The 21,667-nt window shown below is 48.0% G+C and overlaps 1 protein-coding gene across 1 annotated transcript; it reads left to right on the top strand.

Annotated features, from left to right (window-relative positions):
- The first annotated feature begins 15,969 nt into the window (after positions 1 to 15,969).
- Positions 15,970 to 16,305, top strand: LOC142423240 (small ribosomal subunit protein eS27-like). Its single transcript, XM_075528466.1, has one exon. The coding sequence runs from the start codon at positions 15,984 to 15,986 to the stop codon at positions 16,236 to 16,238; it is 255 nt and encodes an 84-aa protein (XP_075384581.1). The 5' UTR covers positions 15,970 to 15,983; the 3' UTR covers positions 16,239 to 16,305.
- The last annotated feature ends 5,362 nt before the right edge of the window (positions 16,306 to 21,667 follow it).

The raw sequence follows: 21,667 nt of genomic DNA, 5'->3' as shown, positions 1-21,667 counted from the left end.
CTCCAGCAGGGGCTGGCTGGAGCAGGGGAAGTACTATCAACTCACCCGGCTCCCTTACGCCCTGATGCTTTAACCCGGAAGCCAGTGCCAAGCGCCACGTGTTTGGAATGTAAAAACAGTTCTTCTTAGAGCTCTAAAGGGGGAAGTGTTTCTTGCCTTCACACGTGGGAGACCAGAGAAGGCGTGGGGCGCCAGCTGGCCCTCAGTGACAGTCGGTTCATGACATCCTTCCAGAGCAGGAATTCTGATCCTGTTTTGTGTGTGTGTCCCTTTAGGAATCTCATGAAGTCTTTGGTGATCACGGATCATATTTTGAAATACATAAAGCAAACGTCATAAGACTGCAAGGAAAACCTATTCCACAGAAATACACTTATCCACCAAAGGCTCAAACAGAAAGCAAATGTTTGGAGAATGACGATGGCAACAAATGTACAGATGTGCTTGACACAATGGATGGATGGATGGATTGTGATACGAGTTGTACGAGCCCCCAATAAAATGATTTTTAAAAAGAAAAGAACTACACTTATCCATAGAGATAGTTTAAATCTTTGTGGAATACTAATGCGTGCTGTGGAAAGATCCATGAGCAAGTCCAATCGCTTGCATGGCTTGGAAGCCGAGTAGAATGTAAAAACAAACAAACATTGGAAATCAATATTGGAGAGATGTTTAACGCTTATGAGACACTGTGGCAAACTTGGGTGTGATTTGAAAATTCCTGAGATTCCTGTTGGTGACAAAGAGGTCCTAGGAATACAGCGAGGGCATGTGGCCTGTAATGACCCTCTTGAGAAACTGCTAGAAGGTCCTGTGATATCAGTGGGCAGAAAGACATCATATTCCCCCATCCCACTGGGTGGTTGCCGGAGTGTGGTTCTCAGATCCCTTCCCAGGACCCCTTTCCAGGTATAACCTTTGGTTCTCTGTACAACTATTATGGAAAGCAATAGGGTGCTCCCTCCAACCAGGGGGCATGGAAATCCCATTCGAGGCAGCATTCCCTGTGCGGGGAAATTGTGTGTACCTAAAAGACGTAAGAGCTATAACACGGACAGACAGACACCCTCTCGTGTTTCTTGCAGCACTAATGACAACAGAGAGAAGTTGAAATGACCCGGATGAAGACACCCTGCTGCATACAATACACCCCATGGAATACATCACTCACTAACCGCAGGCCATTAGTTCGAGACCACCGGCTACTATTCAGGAGAAAGACGAGGCTTTCTCCTTCCCTCACGAGGTACAGTCTTGGAGACCCACAGCGACAGTTCAACCCTGTCCTCACAGGTTCACTATGAGTGAGACTCAACCTGATGGCTGTGAATCTGAGGATGGGATAAGACAGCCTCTCTAAGGGGAGGGCATTTCAGCTGGGAGTTGAAGAGGTAGACCAGGCATCTCTCCATCAAAGAATGGCATCAACCAGGAGGATGGAGGAAGGAGCAGGTTTGGCTGTGTATCTGTCTTGACTAAGCACCTTGGCTGGTTCCCTGTAGAAGGGAGGGGAACAAATGCCGACCACACTCCTCTCCTGGGGAGGACTCTCCCAGTCTAAGGAATGGGGAGCATGTGTGGTGGAAAGAGTGCCGCTGTAGGCGATGGCTGGGCCACCTTGGGAGCCCAGGTGGGGCCATGGAGTAACCTTAGGACTGGCAGCTGTTCAAACCCACCACCTCTGGTCTGCGGGAGAAAGGTGAGACAGTCAGCTTCCATAAAGATTTCTGTCAATGTCTCACACACCCTTTGTGAGACATTGGAATTCAACTCTGTCCCAGAGGATCAGTATGAGTCAGAATCAGGCTGTGGGTTTGTTTGTTTGGGGGTGGGGGGGCTGTTTCCAGGCTTCAGAGCCAACCCAGCTCCATGCCGTGTCCTCCTGAGTAAAGAGGGGCGTGCAGCGCTGGGTTTGGAGCAGCTCTGAGTGAGACTCCCAGAAAAATCAACCCATGGTCATGGGGTTGATGCTGACTCATCGAGGCCCCATTGCTGTCAGGTGCCTTTGACCCTGCGTCAGAGAGAAGGAAGCACTGCCTGGTCTCCCAACAGCCTCGCAGTTTATGATAGGTAGGGGTCTCTAGAGAGACAAAACCACATTGCTAATAATTTTATATATTTTTCTATAGATAGATAACATAAGAATAAACAGTTCATTAAATTATAAAGCAGGACAAATGGCTCAGTGCAACTCACTCCCGTGAGACAGCTGTGAGACACTGGCAGTCCTTTAAGTCTTGAGGGACACTGGGTAGTCCTCTTTAGAGCAATTCAGGCTATCCGGGCACAGACAGCAAACAGCAAGGCAGGTCACCAACAGTCAGCCAGATGACAGGGTCCAACAGTCCCCAGCTCAAGCGATGTAAATTCCAGTGGTGTGGCGAAGCAGGTCTTGAAGGAACCTCAAATGACAGTGACACAGTCCATGGGTTTGCTGTCCCACAGGTAGTGTAGATTGCAAACTGAGACAGAGAACAAGCAAGGCAGCCGCCTAGTGGTCTAATCATCAAAGAGCAAGAGACGAGAGGTGAGGCTCGCCAAGCCATTTATCCTTCCACCCTTCAATTCATTCCACATGTGTTCATTGGCCCTGTTGGCATAATAAACATTAACTATCTCGCAGTTGCCCTTAGGTCCGAGCCCATGGTTGCAGCCCCCATGTCCATCCATCTCCTTGAGGGTCTTCCTCTCTCTCACGGCCCCTCTATATGACCAAGCCTGACGTCCTTCTGCGAGGACTGGTCCCTCCTGACAGTCAAGAGTCAGTCACCCTCCTTGCTTCTTAGGAGCATCCTGATGTATCCCTTCCAGGACAGAGCTGTTGGTTCTTGTGGAGGTCCACGGTCCTTTCCATAGTCCGCCAGCACCCTCATGCAAATGCATCGATTCTTCTTCGGTCTCCCTTTTCAACGTCCAACTCTCACATGCGTAGGAGGATTCCACGGCTTGGGTCGGGTGTACTTAGTGCTCAGCGTCACCTCCTTGCTCTTCCACACACTGAAGAGGTCCTGAGCGGCACATTGACCCCGTGAAGCACGCTGTCTGATCTCCTGAGTACTGCTCAGGCCCACGTTCAAACAGGTGAGAGGCCCTGCAGGGACAGATTGGACGGGCCTGCCGCCCCAAAACACTGGTACCTAAATGGGTCTGGGAGCGTTTCTCCATCATTGTCTTTTCTCCCAGCACAGACAGGGCTCCAGGTCTCTGCCTCCCAAGACTTGGGAGAAGGGGAAGGGAGAGAAAGGACTGCCTTCCCGGGACTTCCTGGCCAAGATGAAAAGGAGTCTGCAGAAATGAGCTTCTGCTTGACCCTGCAAGGACACAGAGGCCGCCCGACTGGCCCGGAGGTCACTGAGGATGGGAATTGACCAGATGGCAGTGAGTTTGCTTTGGTTCTGGAGATGCAACGGCGAAGGGCTTGGCTGTGAACCCTGAGGATTGGTGGATTCAGACGCCCCTAGCGGCCTTGTGGGTGAAAGGCCAGCCAATCTGTCCCTGGAAAGATGGACAACCCAGAAAACACCGTGGGCAGTTTTACTACTTCGCATGGACTCACTAAGGGAGGCTCTTAGAAATCAGAGTTCAGGGCCTGGGCTTCAGGGGAAGTCTGGCTCTCTCTCTCTGATCCTTGGTGATCAATAAATGTGACGTGCCATCTATCTTCCCCCGGCTCTGCTTGCTGCTGGCTTATTTGATCTCTTGTCAATCTCAAAAGAGATCAACTTAAGACCTGCCCTACACTACTACTGAAACACTGTGTTAGTCTGGGTCACCTAGGGAAACAAATCCACAGGATCTCTTATGCGCAAGAGAGAGTCATATAGAAGGGTAAGTGTACATTAACCTCCCCGCGGTCATCGCAAGTGTGGCTCGGGGTAAATGTGAACTGTCAGAAGCGGTAACCCCGAGCCACACTCGGGATTACACTGCACAGAAGACCCTTAAGAAAGCATCCCAACCCAGGGCGTCCAAGCCATTAATCCAAAATAGCCCATATGCCCAACACCAGTCCACACAGTCCTCCTCCATCTCACAAAACACATGCAATGATGCCGACTGCAGGAGGAAAGTGAACATGTAAGCATCTCAGCACCAGCAGGGGTCTCCACATGGCTACTGCAGCACCCAGGGCTGCATCAGGGTAGGTCCATGTGGTTTCTCCTCAGGGATGTCTTGCAGGAAGTGCACCTTGCCAGCTGAAGCAGGGAACTGTTAAGGCAGCTACACCCTGGTCCAACCATCACAAAGCAAGAAACCCGAGAACTAGAAAGGTGAGGCTCACCAAATCATTTCTCCCTCTGCCCTTCAGTTAACCCCACGTGTTTATCTGCTAGGCTGGCCCAATGAACCTTAATGATCTCAAACACTAACATAACAAGTGAGACAATATTATCAAAAAGCCTCACAAGTGACCCTATAGGTAACTTCATGAGAAGCGGAGAAAAGACTGAAGTTGTCCAGGAATTCGTCTTGCTGGGATTCACAATCCCGTGCTCTTGGGAGCAGCCGTCGGGAGATCAAAGGATGCATTGCACTGGGTCCGTCTGCCGAACGAGACCTCTTTAAAGTGTTGGAAAGCCAGGATGTTACTTTGAGGGCTGACCTAAGACACGGTATTTTCAGGGGTCTCATCTGCGTGTGGACAGTGGACATTGCATAAGGGGTGCCAAACAAGAAGCCACGCAGTTAGACGGTGGTGCTGGTGAAGAACAGTGAACCTAGCGCAGACTGCCAAAAGAACAAACAAATCTGTCTTGGACAAGGGACTGCCCGAATGTGCCTTCGAGGTAGGAATGGTGAGACTTGGTCTCCTGTCCTTCAGACGTGCTATCAGGAGCTGTACCTGGACAAGGACCTCATGGTCCAGGAGAGGGGCAGGGAAAAGAGGGGGTCTCTCAGTGAGGCAGATTGATGCAGTGGCTGCCGCAAGGGGTTCAAACGAAAGAGCAGGTGTGCGGGGCATACGGGAGCAGACAGTTTTGTGTTCCATTGTACGAAGGTCGCTGCGAGTAGGAACCCAAATCCTCACAACGATGGCGCCTGGCAACACAAACAACACCCCAAAGAAAACTCCTTTCCAAATGGGGCTATCATCATCAGGACAGGAGTGAGAATTTACAACACCTACTTGGGTGGTACACAACTCAACCTCTCCCATCTGCACTGGACAGCCCCAGGATGCTCAGACGTAAGAGAAACAGCTGGAAATTTTGAGTTACTAGCTTTTAAAAACACTGGATCAGGGCCCGCTTTGACGGAAGGATTGCTGTCCTCTAGACAAGTCATCTTGAGCAGTCTCGTCCAATCAGTCTTCCTGGGATGGCGGCGATACTATACCAACGCTACGCAGCATGGTAGTGTCGTCGTTGGCTGGTTTTGATGAAAGTTCAGGGTGGACCTGGCCCTTTGGGTTTCTGAGACTTTTAACCTTTACAGGAGTACACAGCCTCTCATCTTTGTCCCACGGTGGCTGGTAGGTTTGAACCGTCGACCTTGTAGTGAGCAGCTCAGAATCTTTGACCTGTTTACCAGGGGGTCCCAGAATGCTCTCGGGACCAAGGCCTTCACGTCAAACTTACAGACCCTTGTTGCTTCCAAGAAAGTCTCAAGAACCCCCATCACCTCCTGGCTGCTGCTTCTGTCTCCTCCAGGGGCTCGCTCACTGCCATCCAGTCAATTCTGACTCAGAGCACCCTGATAGCGCAGGGGAGAACCGCCCCTGTGGGCTACTGAGACTGTCACTCTTGATGGGAGCAGAAAGCCTCATCTTTCTCCCCCAAAGCAGCTGGTGGTTTCGAACTGCTGACATCAAGGTCACTAGGCCAACACATAACCACGACTCCAGGCAATCCTTGGCTCAGCCACACCGCTCCAGTTTATGCGGGAACACCTTACATCGACATGTTCCCAAGACAGAAGGCTTCGCTCCATCAGAGAGGCCGAGCCTCCTCAGGTCCCTTCCCATGGCATGTCTGCCTTCTCTCCTCCCATAGGCCCCCTCCCAGGTGAAGGACCCCCGAGGTGGGGGTGTCTATTTGGGACTCAAGTGCTGGGTCCTGTCACCGTTTCTGCTTCCAATAAGCCGCAAAGGCTGAGGAGCTGTCATGAGGGACCAGGTGGGAGACGCAGGAGATCATGACCTGGTGCCTGGGGGGACCAGTGAAATGGGAGGATGCGCAGTTTCTCTGGCTGCCACGTGGGGGAGCGCCTGGAGAAAAGACAAGCGAACTTGGCTTGCATGTGTGTGTTTGCTTCTCCCGGATTCCACCACGGAGTCACGGTGTCTCCAATGGTTACTGGTGAGCTCGGCAATATCCCCGCCCACCCACAGGATGGCTCAGTGAACATCATCCTCCTCGCTCAGCCACTGCCACGGGGACCATGCTGACTCACAGTGACGCTGCTGCTGGACCAGGAGACTGTAACTCTGTAACCCAGTGACCAGTGAACATCACAAGGCGATGTCGTGGCTAAGGGAACAGGGTTGTGAGATTAAACAAATAAAGCCGCGGAGCACCCACAATGTCTGGATTTCAGAGACGACACGGACAACTCTTTAGTAGAAACCTGCCTCAAGTATCGCCACAGACATACACGAAAGCCGTTACTCGTTGTTTACCTGAAATTCAGATTTGACGGAGCATCGTCTATTTTATCGGGCAACCCTAGAAGGGAGCCCCCCTCTTGCTGGAACAACTGTCTAAATAAGAATGTGCTTGACACAACGGATGGATGTAGGGATTGTGCTAAGAGTTGTATGAGCCCCCAATAAAATGATTAACAAAAAAAGAAGAAATATAATAAGTAACATTAAAAAAACTTATTTGGTTCCAGATACAATAGTAATCATTTGTATTTATTATACTATTTAATTATCACTATAACTTTGCAAAGGAAAACTTTACTCTGTCTAATTAAAGTTGTGAAAACTGGGCTTTATCTAGTAAACAATTGATAAAATGTCAACTAATAAATGATAAGACCAGAATTCAAATAAACAAAGAATGTTTGTACCTTGCTCGGGTGTGTGTTTAGGCTCAAAACAACACAAAACACAACTCCCTGTCATCCAGTCTGCTCTGACTCATGCCGATCCTCCAGGGCAGGGTAACGCTGCCTCTGTGGGTTTCTAACTCTGAAACTCCTTACGGGAGTAGAAAGTGTCCCCTGTCTCCTGCGGAGTGAGTGGTTTCGAACTGCTGACTTGGAAGTAAGCAAGGCAGCATGGAACCCACTACTCCGCCCGAGTGGACACCCCATGTTCATTTCTGGGAAGATAGCCCTGCTCACATCTCCCACAGAACACACCAGACCAGAAGGGAGGGGTGTCTACAGTGGGGTTTGCTGCTCAGTTTTCCCAAGGTGTGACCCTGCTCCAGGTTAGCTCAGGTGGACAGTCCCACCCACTGCTTCTCCTCAGCACCTGTCCAAAGAGCCTGGTCCAGAGAAACAATGCTGTTGTTGTTTTTTTTAGAGGATTATCTGAAAGGTGTCTCTTTTTCCCCCTTGGTCAGTGATAACCAACTTCTTTGATGAGAAGGACAATTCCGGAGGGGGGGATGGGAAATAACCTTTTACCACAATTTTCAAAAGAAATCACCCTTTTTTAAAAAAAATCGGGAACTGTAGCATCAACAACTTCACTTCAGCCTGCTCTTATTGTTTCTCCCGCCCATCAAGGGCTTCGTAGGTGGGGCTAACCTTTCAGAAATTACATAATGTGCATGCCCTGGTCTATCTGATGTAACACTGTACCTCTCACCAAGCTTGCGGTCAGGAAAAAAAAAACATTCTCTGAAGAGTTGCACTTTCTTCTTTCCTCACCTGACCCTGAAATCGACTGAACTGCAAAATGTGTTTTGCTCTCTTTCCATTCAGGTGTAGCAGCCGCGCCGTGGATGTGCTCAGCGTGTGCTAACCTTAAGGATGCAGCCTCAGGAAAATGTGCATTTGTATCCGCCTGTGTAGCCCACACCACGGCATTGAGCTTCCCCGCCCACCGGCCGTTCTTTTGTCTCTCATGCCATTTCCGCCCGTGGCAGCCACTGCTGACTCCCGTCACTGTGGATCCATTTTCTTGTTCCTGGGCTGCCTGTGCCTGGAAAGAATCGCTGCATTTGAACCACGGTGCTGGAGAAGAATATTCACAACCCCACAGACTGCGGATCCGTCTGGGAGAAAGCCTGGCCCGAATGCTCCTTAGAAGCCAGGATGGAGAAGCTTCATCTCACATCCTTTGGGCCTGTGGGTGGGAGAGACCAGTCCCTGGAGACGAGCACACTGCCAGCTCAAGTAGAAGGGCAGTGAGGAAGTCCCTTGGCGAGATGGATGGGCAGTGGCTGCAATGCTGGCTCAAGCCCAGCGGTCCTTGTGAGGCTGGCGTCTCCTTCCGCTGTACGGAGCCTCAGGGGTCGCTGTGAGCCGGCGTCCACCTGACAGCACTTCACAACAGGTTGCACAGAAATGGGAATCATATACTGTACACACCCGAGTATAAGTCGAGTTTTTCCAGCACATTTTCAATGCCGTTTTGGAGTAAAATGCGGTGCCGTGGTGGATATTCGGGTCGGCTTGTCCTCGAGTAAATATGGTAATATGACACATTCACTGAGGAAAATCTGCGTGAGGTTTATTCATTCCATGTTAGTTCACAGCGCGTGTCATCTTATGCACTTGATTATTAAAGTCCTCCTCTTCAGAGGTAATCCTTTGGTGAGCGTTCACGTGAGATACAATTACCTTTACTTTCTTGGCCCATTCAGAGAGGTCTATCCACATACCTCTTCCCCACACCTCCTTGTCACCAATTTTCCACATGGTCCTTCCAATTCCCTGACCATCCAGCCAAGCCATTACCCACAGCCCATGAATCAGATACAGTCTCACATCTGGCCATTTTTCCTCATATGCAAACGGAACGGCCTGGTGCACTGCTTGAAGTTCTGCCCATTGGGAAGATTTCCCTTCACCACTGTCCTTTAGGGAGATCCCAGAAAGGGGCTGTAGTGCTGCTGCTGTCCACTTATGAGTGGCACCTGCATATCGTGCAGAGCCATCTGTAAACCAAGCATGACTTTTTTGGACTTCACTTAAAGTATGGTAAGGAACTCCCCAGGAGGCCATAGGTGCCGACTGAGAGAAAGGAGGCAATGTGACAGGAGTGGAGACTGTGGGCATTTGGGCCACTTCTTCATGCAGCTTACTTGTTCCTTCAGGTCCTGCTTTGGCCTGATCTCATATATACCACTTCCATTTAACAATGAAGTGCCCAAGCAGAAAGCGAGAGTTTTGAGAGTGATGAGGGCAACAAATGCATAAGTGTGCTTCACACAGTTGATGTGTGTGTGCATTGTGATAAGAGATGTATAAGCCCCAATAAAATGATTTTTTAAAAAGAAGAAGAAATTAATGCCAACAACTGTACATGTCCACTTGATATAATGGATGTATGGATTATTATCATATATGTAAGAGACCCCAATAAAGTGATTTATTAGAAACAAAAAAATGGAGTGTTGCTATGCACGTCCAACTTTATGACTCTGTGGGTCAGACAATACCCACTCCATGATGGGTAGTTCAGGCCTCATGGTGATTTGGTGGCCCATGGTGAGGCGTTCAGTCTCCACTAAGGCCTAGTAACAAGCCAACAGCTATTTTTCAAAAGGGGGAGTAGTTGTATGCAGAGGATGGCAGGACTTTACTCCAAAATCCCAACGGTCTATGCTGTGATTCACCAATAGAGGTCTGCCAAAGACTCCACACTGCATCTCTATGTACAACTGACACCTCCAATACCATCGGGTCAGCTGGGTCATATGGTCCCAGTGGCAAAGCAGCTTGCACGGCAGCCTGAACCTGTTGAAGAGCCTTTTCTTGTTCTGGGGCCCACTCAAAAATGGAGGCTTTTCATGTCACTCATAAATAGGTCGAAGTAGAACAGCAAAGTGAGAGACATGTTGCCTCCAAAATCCAATGAGGCCCACTAGGTGCGGTGCTTCCTGTTTAGTTGTTGGGGGGCAGATGCAATAGCTTATCCTTCACTTTAGTAGGAACATCTCGACATGCCCCACACCACTGGACCCCTAGACATTTTACTGAGATGGGGGTGCCTGAATCAACATTGGGTTAATTTCCCAACCTCTTGTACACAGATATTGTAGCAATGAATCTAGAGTCTTTGATACATCCTCCTTAGTGGGTCCAATCAGCATAATGTCATCAATATAATGGACCAGTGTGACATTTTGTGGAATACACAGGTGGTCAAGGTCCCTTCGGACTAAATTATGGCACTGGGCAGAAGAGTTGATGTACCCCTGGGGGAGAGTTGTGAAAGTGTATTGTTGTCCCTGCCAGGTGAAGGCAAACTGCTTCTGGTGGACCTTCGAGACTGCTATTGAGAAGAAGGCATTAGCCAGATCAATAGCTGCATACCAAGAACCAGGAGAAGTATTAATTTGCTCAAGCAATGAAATCACATCTGGAACGGCAGCTGCAATTGGAGTCACCACCTAGTTAAGTTTACAATAATCCACTGTCATTCTCCAGGATCCATCCGTCTTCTTTACAGGCCAAATTGGTGAATTAAAATGGGGATATAGTAGGAATCACCACCCCTGCATCTTTCAAGTCTTTGATGGTGGCACTGATCTCTGCAATCCCTCCAGGAATGCGGTACTGCTTTTGGTTTACTATTTTCCTAGGTAATGGCAATTCTAATGGTGTCCACTTGGCCTTTCCTACCATGATAGCCCTTACTCCACATTTTAGGGATCCGATATGGGGGTTCTGCCAGTTAGTAAGTATGTCTATTCCAATGATGCACTCTGGAACTGGGGAAATAACCACAGGATGGGTCTGGGGGCCCACCGGACCCACAGTGAGGCATACTTGAGCTAACACTCCACTGATAACTTGACCTCCGTAAGCCACCACTCTGACTGGTGGGCCTTCGAAACACCTTGGGTCTCCTGGAATTAGTGTCTGTTCCATGTCAATGTCCAGTAATCCCTGAAAAGCTTGATTATTTCCTTTCCCCCAGTGAACAGTCACTCTTGTGAAAGGCCGCAGGTCCCTTTGGGGAAGGCTAGAAGAAAGACTAACAGTGTAGACCTTCGCTGATGTAGCAGGGTCCTCCTTCAAAGGGACCCGGCCTTCTCCTCATTCAAGGGGTTGTGGGTCTGTAAATTGGCTCAGGTCTGGGAATTGATTGAACGACCGTGACTGTCTATTCTGTTGTTCACCTGATCTACCATTCTTCTGCCTGTATAGCTCACGTAAATATTTAGTAGGGGGAGGGGGGAGAGGGAGGGGGAAAAGGAGGAGCTGATGCCAGGGTCTTAAGTGGAGAGCAAATGTTTTGAGAATGATGAGGGCAATGAATATACAAATGTGTTGTATACAATTGATGTATGTATGGATTGTGATAAGAGTTGTATGAGCCCCTAATAAAATGATTTAAATTTTTAAAAATAAAAACGATGGAAAACATATACAGAGTCACTGTACCAAAAACACACACACATATATATTTAGTAGGTTTCCCATGTATTTCACATGTAGGGACACCGTGGCTAAGTAGCCAATGCCATAATTCCATATGAGACAGGTTGCTTTGATTACTACGAAAACCTTGCTGCCTATTATAACCACGCCCACTCTGTCTCTGTTGATTCAGTGCTGACACCTGACCTCTACCATCACGGAGATCAATGAGCCCCATTGTGGGCAAATGTCGGAGTTTTCTTAGGGCAGTGCCCACTGTTAATCCTGGTGCACATAAAACAGAAATTACAGGAGTCTTCAAAGATGCTGGGGCCCACTTCACAAACTTGTTCCTTATGGTTGTGGGAAAGCTTATGTCCTCAGGACACCCCCTTTTTTGGGTCTATGGGAATATCCTGATAGAACCATTCAAGCATGCCAATTTCTCTAAAGTTTTGGATGCCTTCCTCTACAGTGTACCAAGGTAGGTCAGGTACTTCAAGTTGGTCTAATCTAGGCCATCTGGCAGTCCATGCTTCATTGAACCAACCAAATAAGGAATTAGATCCTCTCTTACCCTCTCTTGCTGAGACACTGAAAGAAGAGTCTGTGCTTAGGGGCCCCATATCCAGAAAATCAGACCGGTCTAATATTACATTTCATGCACCAGTATCCCACACCCTTAGTAACCATTCCCAAGGATCCGCAGGCTTCTGCTTGCATGTATTAGAAACTCCTGCAGATTTTTGTGGAGTATAACGCGCTTCTTCCTGGGTATTCATCTCAACCTCACCTTTAGGGCGTTCTGAGCCTTCCTTTCAGTGACAGGTCTAGAGGAAACAATGGGCAGTGATGGTGTTTCTGGATGCTCTCAGTAATATCTTGTAAGGCATCTCCCTCAGGCAATGCTACAGATGCAGCCCCACCTGGCATTTATTGAATAGTTTGGTTAATCTGCTCAGGTGTGGGTTGTTTTATTGATAGTGGGTTAATACCTTCAGCTGGGAGGGGTGGATCTATTGATGGGGGTGGGTCAATTGTTTCTAGGGGTTCAATATCCTCCTCTTCGGGATCGTCAGCCCATATGTTCCTGCTCCCATGGTTCAGGGTCCCAACTTTTACCAATCAATGCCCTCACTTTGGTATCAGACACTGCTCTGGATCTGCAATTCAGCATAAGGAGACTCTGGACCTGGTTCTCAGCAATGTCAGCTCTATTGCTCTCCTTTGCAACACAGAAGGGAGCTTTTAAAGCCCATAAGTCGGCACCTGAGGCGCGCTTCTGAGGCTCTGAGACCCTCTCCTTAATCAGTTTCCATTGTAAGGAGGGCCAGCCAACAAGCTTCCCTACACTTGTCATCCTGACAAAACTGCTGGAAAATATCAAATATACGATCACCCAGAGCCTCTCCTCCAACCAGCACCTCATCTCTCGGTGGTGATGCTGTAGATATTAGCCTTGCTATCTCACACAGTCCCCAGCTCAAGAGATGTAAATTCCAATGGTGTGGTGAAGCAGGTCTTGAAGGAACCTCAAGTTACAGTGACACAGTCCATGGGTTATGTGTCCCACAGGTAGTGTACCTTGCAAACTGAGGCACAGAACAAACTAAAGCAGTCGCCTAGTGGTCTGATGATCAAAGAGCAAGAGACAAGAAAGGCAAGGCTCGCCAAGCCATTTATCTCTCCGCCCTTCAATTAATCCCACATGTGTTGATCAGCCAGGTTGCAACAATAAACCTACCTATCACACATGAGATCATCAGCTTTCCTGTGTCTGAACATTCGTTTTTACTGGCTGCCGGTGCTTGTGAAGAAGATGCAATGCAGTTCGTGACTTGATAGGGCTCTTCTAGCCATAGTCCTCAGAGCGCCACCAAACGGCTGAGCAGGCTTGTGCGAGGTGAGGTGTCTGTGGCCCACCAAGGGCATTGGGCAGCTTGCTAATAATCTAAACAAGGTGCATGACACCCTAACCAAAACCAAACCAAGCTCACTGTCATCAGATTGATTCCGATTCCTCACAACGATTCCTCACAACTGCGGTACAGAGTACAACTGCCCCTGTGGGTTTCTGAGACTAAATCATTACAGAAAAAAGTTTCCTCATTCTCCTTCGGGGCAACTGGTGGTTTTGAACTGCTGTCCTCACAGATCCACACAGAGCCCAGATCCAGGGCTCTCACATCACCTGTGTAGGACAAGGTAGGACTGCCCCCTGTGACTTCCCGGGACTGGGACTCTGTGAGAGTAGAAAGTCTTGTCTTTCTACTACGGAGCAGCTGGTTGTTTCAAACTGCTGACCCTGCAGTTAGCAGCCCAACAGGTAGCCACTACATCAAGCAAGCCAGGCCCGGAGCCCAGGGCTAGAGAGAGGTGTGCTTGTGGGCATAGCAGAGAAGAAGCTGCCTTGGTCAAAGAACTGTATCCTGAAGATTTCCGATCCTGAATTATAACCCATTTCTTCTTATTTTTTTAAATCGCTTTATTAGGGGCTCATACAACTCATCACAATCCATACATGCATCAATTGTGTAAAGCACATCTGTACATTCATTCCCCTCATCATTCTCAAAACATTTCCTTTCTACTTAAGTCCCTGGCATCAGCTCCTCATTTTTTTTCCCTTCCCTCCCCCTTCCCCCCTCCCTCATGAACCCTTGATAATTTATAAATTATTATTTTGTCATTTCTTGCACTGTCCAACGTCTCCCTTCACCCACTTTTCTGTTGTCCGTCCCCCAGGGAGGAGGTCACATGTAGATCCTTGTAATCGGTTCCGCCTTTCCACCCACCCCCCTCCACCCTTTGGTATCACCACTCTCATCACTGGTCCTGAAGGGATCATCCGCCCTGGATTCCCTGTGTTTCCAATTCCTATCTGTACCAGTGTACATCCTCTGGTCTAGCCAGATTTGTAAGGTAGAATTGGGATCAAGATAGTGGAGTGGGGGTGGGGTGGGGGAGGAAGCAATTAGGAAATAGAGGAAAGTTGTATGTTTCATCATTGCTGCACTGCACCCTGACAGGCTCGTCTCTTCACTGTGACCCTTCCATAAGGGGATGTTCAGTTGCCTACAGATGGGTTTTGGGTCTTCATTCTGCACTCCCCCTCATTCACAGTGATATAATTTTTTGTTTTGATGATGCCTGATACCTGATCCTTTCGACACCTTGTGATCGCACAGGCTGGTGTGCTTCTCCCATGTGGACTTTGTTGCTTCTGAGCTAGATAGCCGCTTGTTTACCTTCAAGCCTTTAAGACCCCAGATGCTATATCTTTTGATAGCCGGGCACCATCAGCTTTCTTCATCACATTTGCTTCTGCACCCACTTTGTCTTCAGCGATTGTGTTGGGAAGGTGAGCATCATGGAATGCCAGTTTAATAGAACAAAGTGTTCTTGCATTGAGGGAGTACTTGAGTGGAGGCCCAATGTACATCTGCTACCTTAATACTAAGCCTATAAATATATGCACATAGTTTATTTCCACATCCTCATATATAAATATATTTACATATATACATGCCTTTATTTAGACCTCTATAAATGCCCTTTGCCTGCTAGCTCTTTCCTCTATTTCCTCTGACTTTCCTCTTGTCCCATTATCATGTTCAACCTTCCTTTGGGTTTCAGTAACTCCTCTTGGTTACATTACCCTTGATCAGGCCTTACCAGTCCTCCTACACCCTCCTCACCACCGATTTGGATCAAGAGAAGAACAATTTATTCTAATAACCTGGCATTCCATGATGCTCACCTTCCCGACATGATCACTGAAGACAAATGGGTGCATAGAAAATGTGGTGAAGAAAGCTGACAGTGGCTGGCTATCAAAAGATATAGCATCTGGGGTCTTGAAGACAAGTCCACATGGAAGAAGCACACCAGCCTGTGTGATCACGAGGTGTGGATGGGATCAGGTATCAGGCAGCAATGACCCAGAACAAAAAATACTATCAATGTGAATGAGTGGGGGTGTGGGGTGGAGACCAAAAGCCCATCTGTAGACAATTGGACATCCCTGCACAGAAGGGTCACCAGAAAGAGAGGAGTCAGTCAGGGTGCAGTATAGCACCGATGAAACATACAACTTTCCTCTAGTTCTCTAATGCTTCCCACCCCCATTATCATGACCCCAATTCTACCTTACAAATCCAGCTAGACCAGAGGATGTACACTGGTACAGATAGGAACTGGAAACACAGGGAATCCAGGAAGGATGACCCCTTCAGGATCAGTGGTGAGAGTGGCGATACCAGGAGGGTGGAGGAGGGTGGGGTAGAAAGGGGGAACAGATTACAAGGATCTACGTGTGACTTCCTCCCTGGGGGATGGACAACAGAAAATGGGTGAAGGGAGGCATCCATCAGTAAAAGACATGAAAAAAATAACAATAATTCAAAAGTTATCCAGGGTTCATCAGGGAGAGTGGGGGAGTGGGGGGTAAAAATGAGGAGCTGGCTTCTGGCGCTGACGACCGCTCGGCGATCATGCCTCTTGCAAAGGATCTCCTTCACCCCTCTCCCGAAGAGGAGAAGAGAAAACACAAGAAGAAGCGCCTGGTGCAGAGCCCCAATTCCTACTTCATGGATGTCAAATACCCAGGCTGCTATAAAATCACCACGGTCTTCAGCCATGCACAAACAGTAGTTTTGTGTGTTGGCTGCTCTACTGTCATCTGTCAGCCTACAGGAGGAAAAGCAAGGCTCACAGAAGGATGCTCCTTCAGACAGAAGCAGCACTAAAAGGCCCGGAGTCGAGATGAGTGGGAAGCCATTCTAATAAACCCATTTTGGATACAAAAAAAAAAAATGAGGAGCTGATACCAAGGGCTCAAGTAGAAAGAAAATATTTTGAAAGGGATGATGGCAACAAATGTGCTCGACAAAATGGATGGATGGATGGATGGATGGATGGATGGATGGATGGATGGAGATAAGAGCTGTACGAGCCCCAAATAAAGAAAAACCTTAAAAACCGCACTGGTGATAAAAAGGCCCAGAAAGTTTCAGCGAGGAGCAGGATTCCTTCACAACACGCAGGATCGTCTTTCCAGGGTATCGAGAGCTGCCCTACACGAGCTTCCCTGGGAAACCTTACCCCTGTCACCCGACAGCCCTGGCCTTTCCCTTCACACTTCCCTTTGTTCCCCAAACACGAAGAACATCTACAAAGACCATGAGCACCCCTGGAGGGGTGCCGAAACGGACCTTTGGACACAGCGCAGAGCAGAGCGGGCGGGGCTCTGGGAGGGGAAAGGGTTCGAGAGCTAGAAGCAACAGGCCTGCAGAAGGGCATGGGCTTAGATGGAGGATATGTCACGGGGAAAATAGCTATTGGTGTTGTTTCAATAAAGGGTTCTATGGTTTTTTAATAGGGAGAAAGTTAGGGCTTTCTACTCCCGTTAAGAGCTAACTGTCTGATGGGGGATGGGGAGCTGATAGCACTGATGACTCCACAACCCCACCCGCTGGGATTAAAACAACAGACTTGCATGTGAATGGATCTATGGGATCCTGTAAACTATGTCAGTAAGACTTTTTCTTTAAGGGTTAATAATCTTGGAAACCCACAGGGGCAGTTCTGTCCTGTCCTATAAGGTCGCTCTGAAGCAGAATCAACTTCACAGCAGTGAGCCTGGTTGCCGTTTCTTTTTAAATTATTTATAGCAATATACATATATTATTTTACTTACCCTCATAGAAAAAGTAATAGTCTACCAAATCTGTCACTTCCCCTTCCACTAATCAGAGCAGCAGGGAACTCCGTGTCTCATCACGGTGTCTTGCCCAGTGACCTTCCCCCATGTAATTATTTTATCGACTGTGGTTTTATTGGCTGAAATTAAGCAGCACTGTAAAAATCGACCTTGTAAACCTCGATTCTTTCTGCCATCATGATGCTGTGGAGGAAGATTTCATGACCCTGAAAGTATTCGCTCCAAGAACTTCTACAAGAGAAACTTACCTTTGGGAACCCACGTGGGCAGCTCTACCCCGCCCTATAGTGGCCCCATGAGTTGTAGTTGACTCGATGGCACGTGTGTGTGTATGTGTGTGTGTTAACCCGGAAGACAGAGACTCCTGCCTGAGGTCTCCTTTTGTTCCTGGCAGCTGGGAAGATCGAGCAGTCTTTCTCAAGCAAGAGTGTCTTGTGGTCGAAGCTATTTGAATGACCTGGGCAGATTCCACCAACTGCACCTATGTCCCACAGACATCCCAACCTGCCTCCCGAGTAGAACGTGTTTCCCTCTCCTCTCCTCCGAGGTCCATCACTCCGGCGGTGTGGAAAGCACATGGTAGAGGCATCTGACCTCCGCTAACTTCATGAGGGGGGCGACGTATCCCCACCAGCATCAGCACAAGGCTGCTTCCTTTGAAGAGGAAGCCAGACATCCCTCCCTCTCCAGCCTCCCAACCAATTCCGACACCGGCAATCCATCCCACGACACTCTGCGCCTCTGCTGGCTCTGTCGTTCCTCGCAAGGCCACACAGAACTCACAGGCAATGCTCACAATTATGGAGTTGACTAGGGGAGTTGTAATTCATGTTCAGGAAAGACTTGGGATACAGTTCTTTGGTTAGGACAGCTTCTCAGCCATGCCTACAGATAGGTCTCTCCCCGACCCTCAGCCTCTTGGGCTTCCCAGGCCTCAGCCCTCCTCTTATTAGAACTAGACATTGGATAAAGATATAGAAATCGCATGTTCTGGGGGGACACGGGAGGTGGGGAGATGGGGGAAAGGAGGGAAGTTCCAACAAACCAAGGGACAGGGGAAGAATAAGTAATCTAAAATCGATGGCGAGGAGGGCATAGGGTGCTTGGTGGGACTCCATCAAGGGCAATGCAGCCGAGAGGAATTACCAAAACCCGAATGGAGGTCGAACATGATAGTGGGACGGGAGGAAAGTAAAAGGAAATAGAAGAAAGAACTGAGAGGCAAAGGACGTTTATAAAGGGCTAAATGCAGGCATGTATTTATGTAAATACACTTACATACAACGACAGAGGAATAGAGCTATGTACTGATATTTAGTTATAAAGTATTACAGTAGCAGATGGACATTGTTCCTCTGCTCAAGTGCACCCTCAGAGCAAGAACACTTTGTTCTACTAGCTCAGCACTCTGCGACGCTCACCTTCCCCGGCAAGATCACTGAAGACAAATGGGTGCATAAGCAAATGTGGTGAAGAAAGCTGATGGTGCCCGACTATCAAAAGATATAGAATCTGGGGTCTTAAAGGCTTGAAGATAAACAAGCGGCCATCTAGCTGAGAAGCAACAAAGCCCACATGGAAGAAGCACACCAGCCTGTGTGATCACGAGGCGTCGATGGGATCAGATATCAGGCATCAAAGACAAAAACAAACAAAAAGCATATTATCAATGGGAATGAGGAAGAGGGCAGAGTGGAGACCCAAAGTCCATCACTAGTCAATTGGACACTCCAGTCAGAAGAGCCACAAGGAAAAGAAGAGCCCGTCAGGGTGCGGTATCACAACGATGAAACATACAACCTTCCTCTAGTTCTTTAATGCTCCCCCCCAACTATCATGACCCCAGTTCTGTCTTACAAATCTGGCTAGAAAAGAGGGTGAAATGAGACAGCAGTCAGTGTAAGACATGGGGAAAAAAAGAATAATTTATAAATTATCAAGGGGACATGGGGGAGGGAGGGAAATGAGGAGCTGATGCCAAGGGTCCAGTAGAAAGAAAATGTTTTGGAAAAGATGATGACAAGATATGTACACGTGTGTTTGACACAATGGATCTATGTATGGATTGTGATAAGAGCTATAAGAACCCCCAATAAAATAAATTTTTTAAAAAGATACAGAAATCTCTTTTTGTAGAAATCTGTACTTCTTTCTTTCTTTCTTTCTTTTTTTTTTTTTTTTTTGGCTTTACAAAGAGAACTTTATTCTGTCTTCCTTGAGGTACAGGACAAAGAAACGTAGACGTGGCTGTTTAAAAAAATAAGGTTCTCAACAGGTTGGCTGTAGAAAGTACTGATCTCTTTTCAACATCTGAGGTGCCTGCATTCCTCGGAGATCTCCGTGTCTAGGCATTCATGTTTTACTGAGTCAAGAATGTTTCCAGGGCAGGAATCTTGGCTTCAAAGGAAATGATTGTCTCCTAGGAGCCTGGTGGCGTAGTGGTTATGCCTTGGGTGAAATCTTCATGGCAGGCAGTTTGAAACCATCAGCAGCTCCACACGAGAAAGACTGGGCTTTCTACTCCCTTAAACAGTCTCAGAAACCCACGGGGGGTGGGGGGGTGGGCAGGGGGTTGCTAAGAGCAATGGCAGTGAATTTGGGTTCCTTGTTTGCTGATGGGAGTCAGCATCCTCTCTGCCTGCTGGCTTCGCTCTCCTTTGCTGTCTTGTAGAGGAGAGACGGGAAGCAGCAGGGGTGAAATCTGTACTTTTGAAACCTTCTTCTGAAGGCAATTCCCTTGAAAGAAGATTCTATGGTTGGATAACAATCAGATAAGGGAGAAAGTGGCCTTGACAATCAGGGCTTCCCATAAAGGGTGAAAAAGGTTTGCACATGAACTTACACAAAATCCAATAAGAGTAGCTGGAATTCTCTAGAGTCGGTCATCTATGTTGCCTGGTGCTGCTTTATCCCAAAATTTCCAAATTCACTCTCAGCCAGGTGACTCTGACTCATAGCGACCCTGCAGCACAGGGTCGAACTGCCTCTGGGTTTCTGAGACTTTAACTCTTTACAGGAATAGAAAGCCTCATCTTTCTCCAGTGGGGCAGCTGGTGGTTTCAAACTGCTGACCCTGCTGCTTAGCAGCCCAACTTGTAACCCATTATGCCTCCAGGGCTCCTTTAATCATGCCATTTAAGAACTTGGTGCTAACGAATAACCCAAGAATACTCCCAAGAACGATAAATCACGACCACTGTGTTAGGCAGGGTTGACTAGAGAAATAGATCCAGAGACACTCACGAATGTGTAAGAGAAAGTTTTCTATCAAGCAGTAATCATGCATCAAGAAAACATCCCAGCCCGGTTCAGATCAAGTTTATAAGTTCAATATTAGCCCATATGTCCGAACTAGTCCATAAATTCTTCTTCAGATCCACACAGCACACGCAATGATGCCGATTGCAGGAAGATCACAGGCGGTGGATGGCAAGTCCCAAGGTGGATCCCATGGCGGTGAAGCATCTCCAGGACTCTGGCTGCCATCAGCGTGGCTCCAGGTGGCTCGTTCACAGGAAGGTGAAGCAGAGAGCCAGTGTGTCCCTCCTCCAGGGAGGAGGGACCGTGACCTGATTGACAGGCTACACTCCACCCCTTCATTCCATGTATCAAGTTGACATGAAATTCCGTAACTACCACACCCACTGGAAGAAGATTTTAATTGTGAAGTTCCTAGCAACCCTGGGCTCCGGTCCAAGCCCAGCTCCAGGTGCCAGGACAATAGTAACAAAAGCCATAGGATGTTTTATTTTAAATGGAAACTTTTTTATTGTGATTCCAGGTGAAAGTTGACAGAGCAAATTGACTTTCCATTCTGCAATGTGTACCCATCTGGAGTCCTGGCGCTGATTGCAGTGACCACAATGTGGATGCTCTCTTTTCATCGGCTCTCTTTGTTTACGTGCCGGTCGTCCCCCCCCCCCACCCCTCCCTTCAGGCCTGCCCAGCCTCCTCCCTGCGGAAAGGCTGCCCTTTGATCTTAGAGGGCTCCTCTCAAGCTTGCACATCTTCCTGGTGTTACTGTTGGTCTTCTGAACTGGCCCATCCTTGAGGTGAAAGGTAAGTCACGACTGTGGCTTCAAGACTTTATTTTTAAAAAATTTTTAGCTTCAAGACTTTAATAACCACAAGGAGTTACAGTCTTGGGGGCTCCCCAGCCACTATCAGACCAGCAAGCCTGGGCTTTTACAAGGCTCTTCAGCTCTGCCAATAAGTACTCAGAGGCTCCCCCAGAAAGTCTTTTTGTTTTTATAGATCATTTTATTGGGGCTCTTATCACAATCCATACATCAATTGTATCGAGCATATTTGTACACATGTTGCCATCATTATTTTCTAAACATTGACTTTCTAGTTGAGCCCTTCGTATCAGCTCCCCTTTTCCCCCTTCCCTTCCCCCACCCTTGTGACCCCTTGGTAAATGACAAATTTATTATTTTCATATCTTACACCAAT

The sequence above is a fragment of the Tenrec ecaudatus genome, chromosome 12 (genome assembly GCF_050624435.1).
Source record: "Tenrec ecaudatus isolate mTenEca1 chromosome 12, mTenEca1.hap1, whole genome shotgun sequence".
NCBI classification, from domain to species: Eukaryota; Metazoa; Chordata; class Mammalia; order Afrosoricida; family Tenrecidae; genus Tenrec; species Tenrec ecaudatus.
This window is presented reverse-complemented; position numbering and strand designations above follow the sequence as displayed.

Coding starts and splice junctions, on each gene's coding strand:
- LOC142423240 (XM_075528466.1), top strand. CDS start 15,984: ATGCCTCTTGCAAAGGATCTCCTTCACCCCTCTCCCGAAGAGGAGAAG.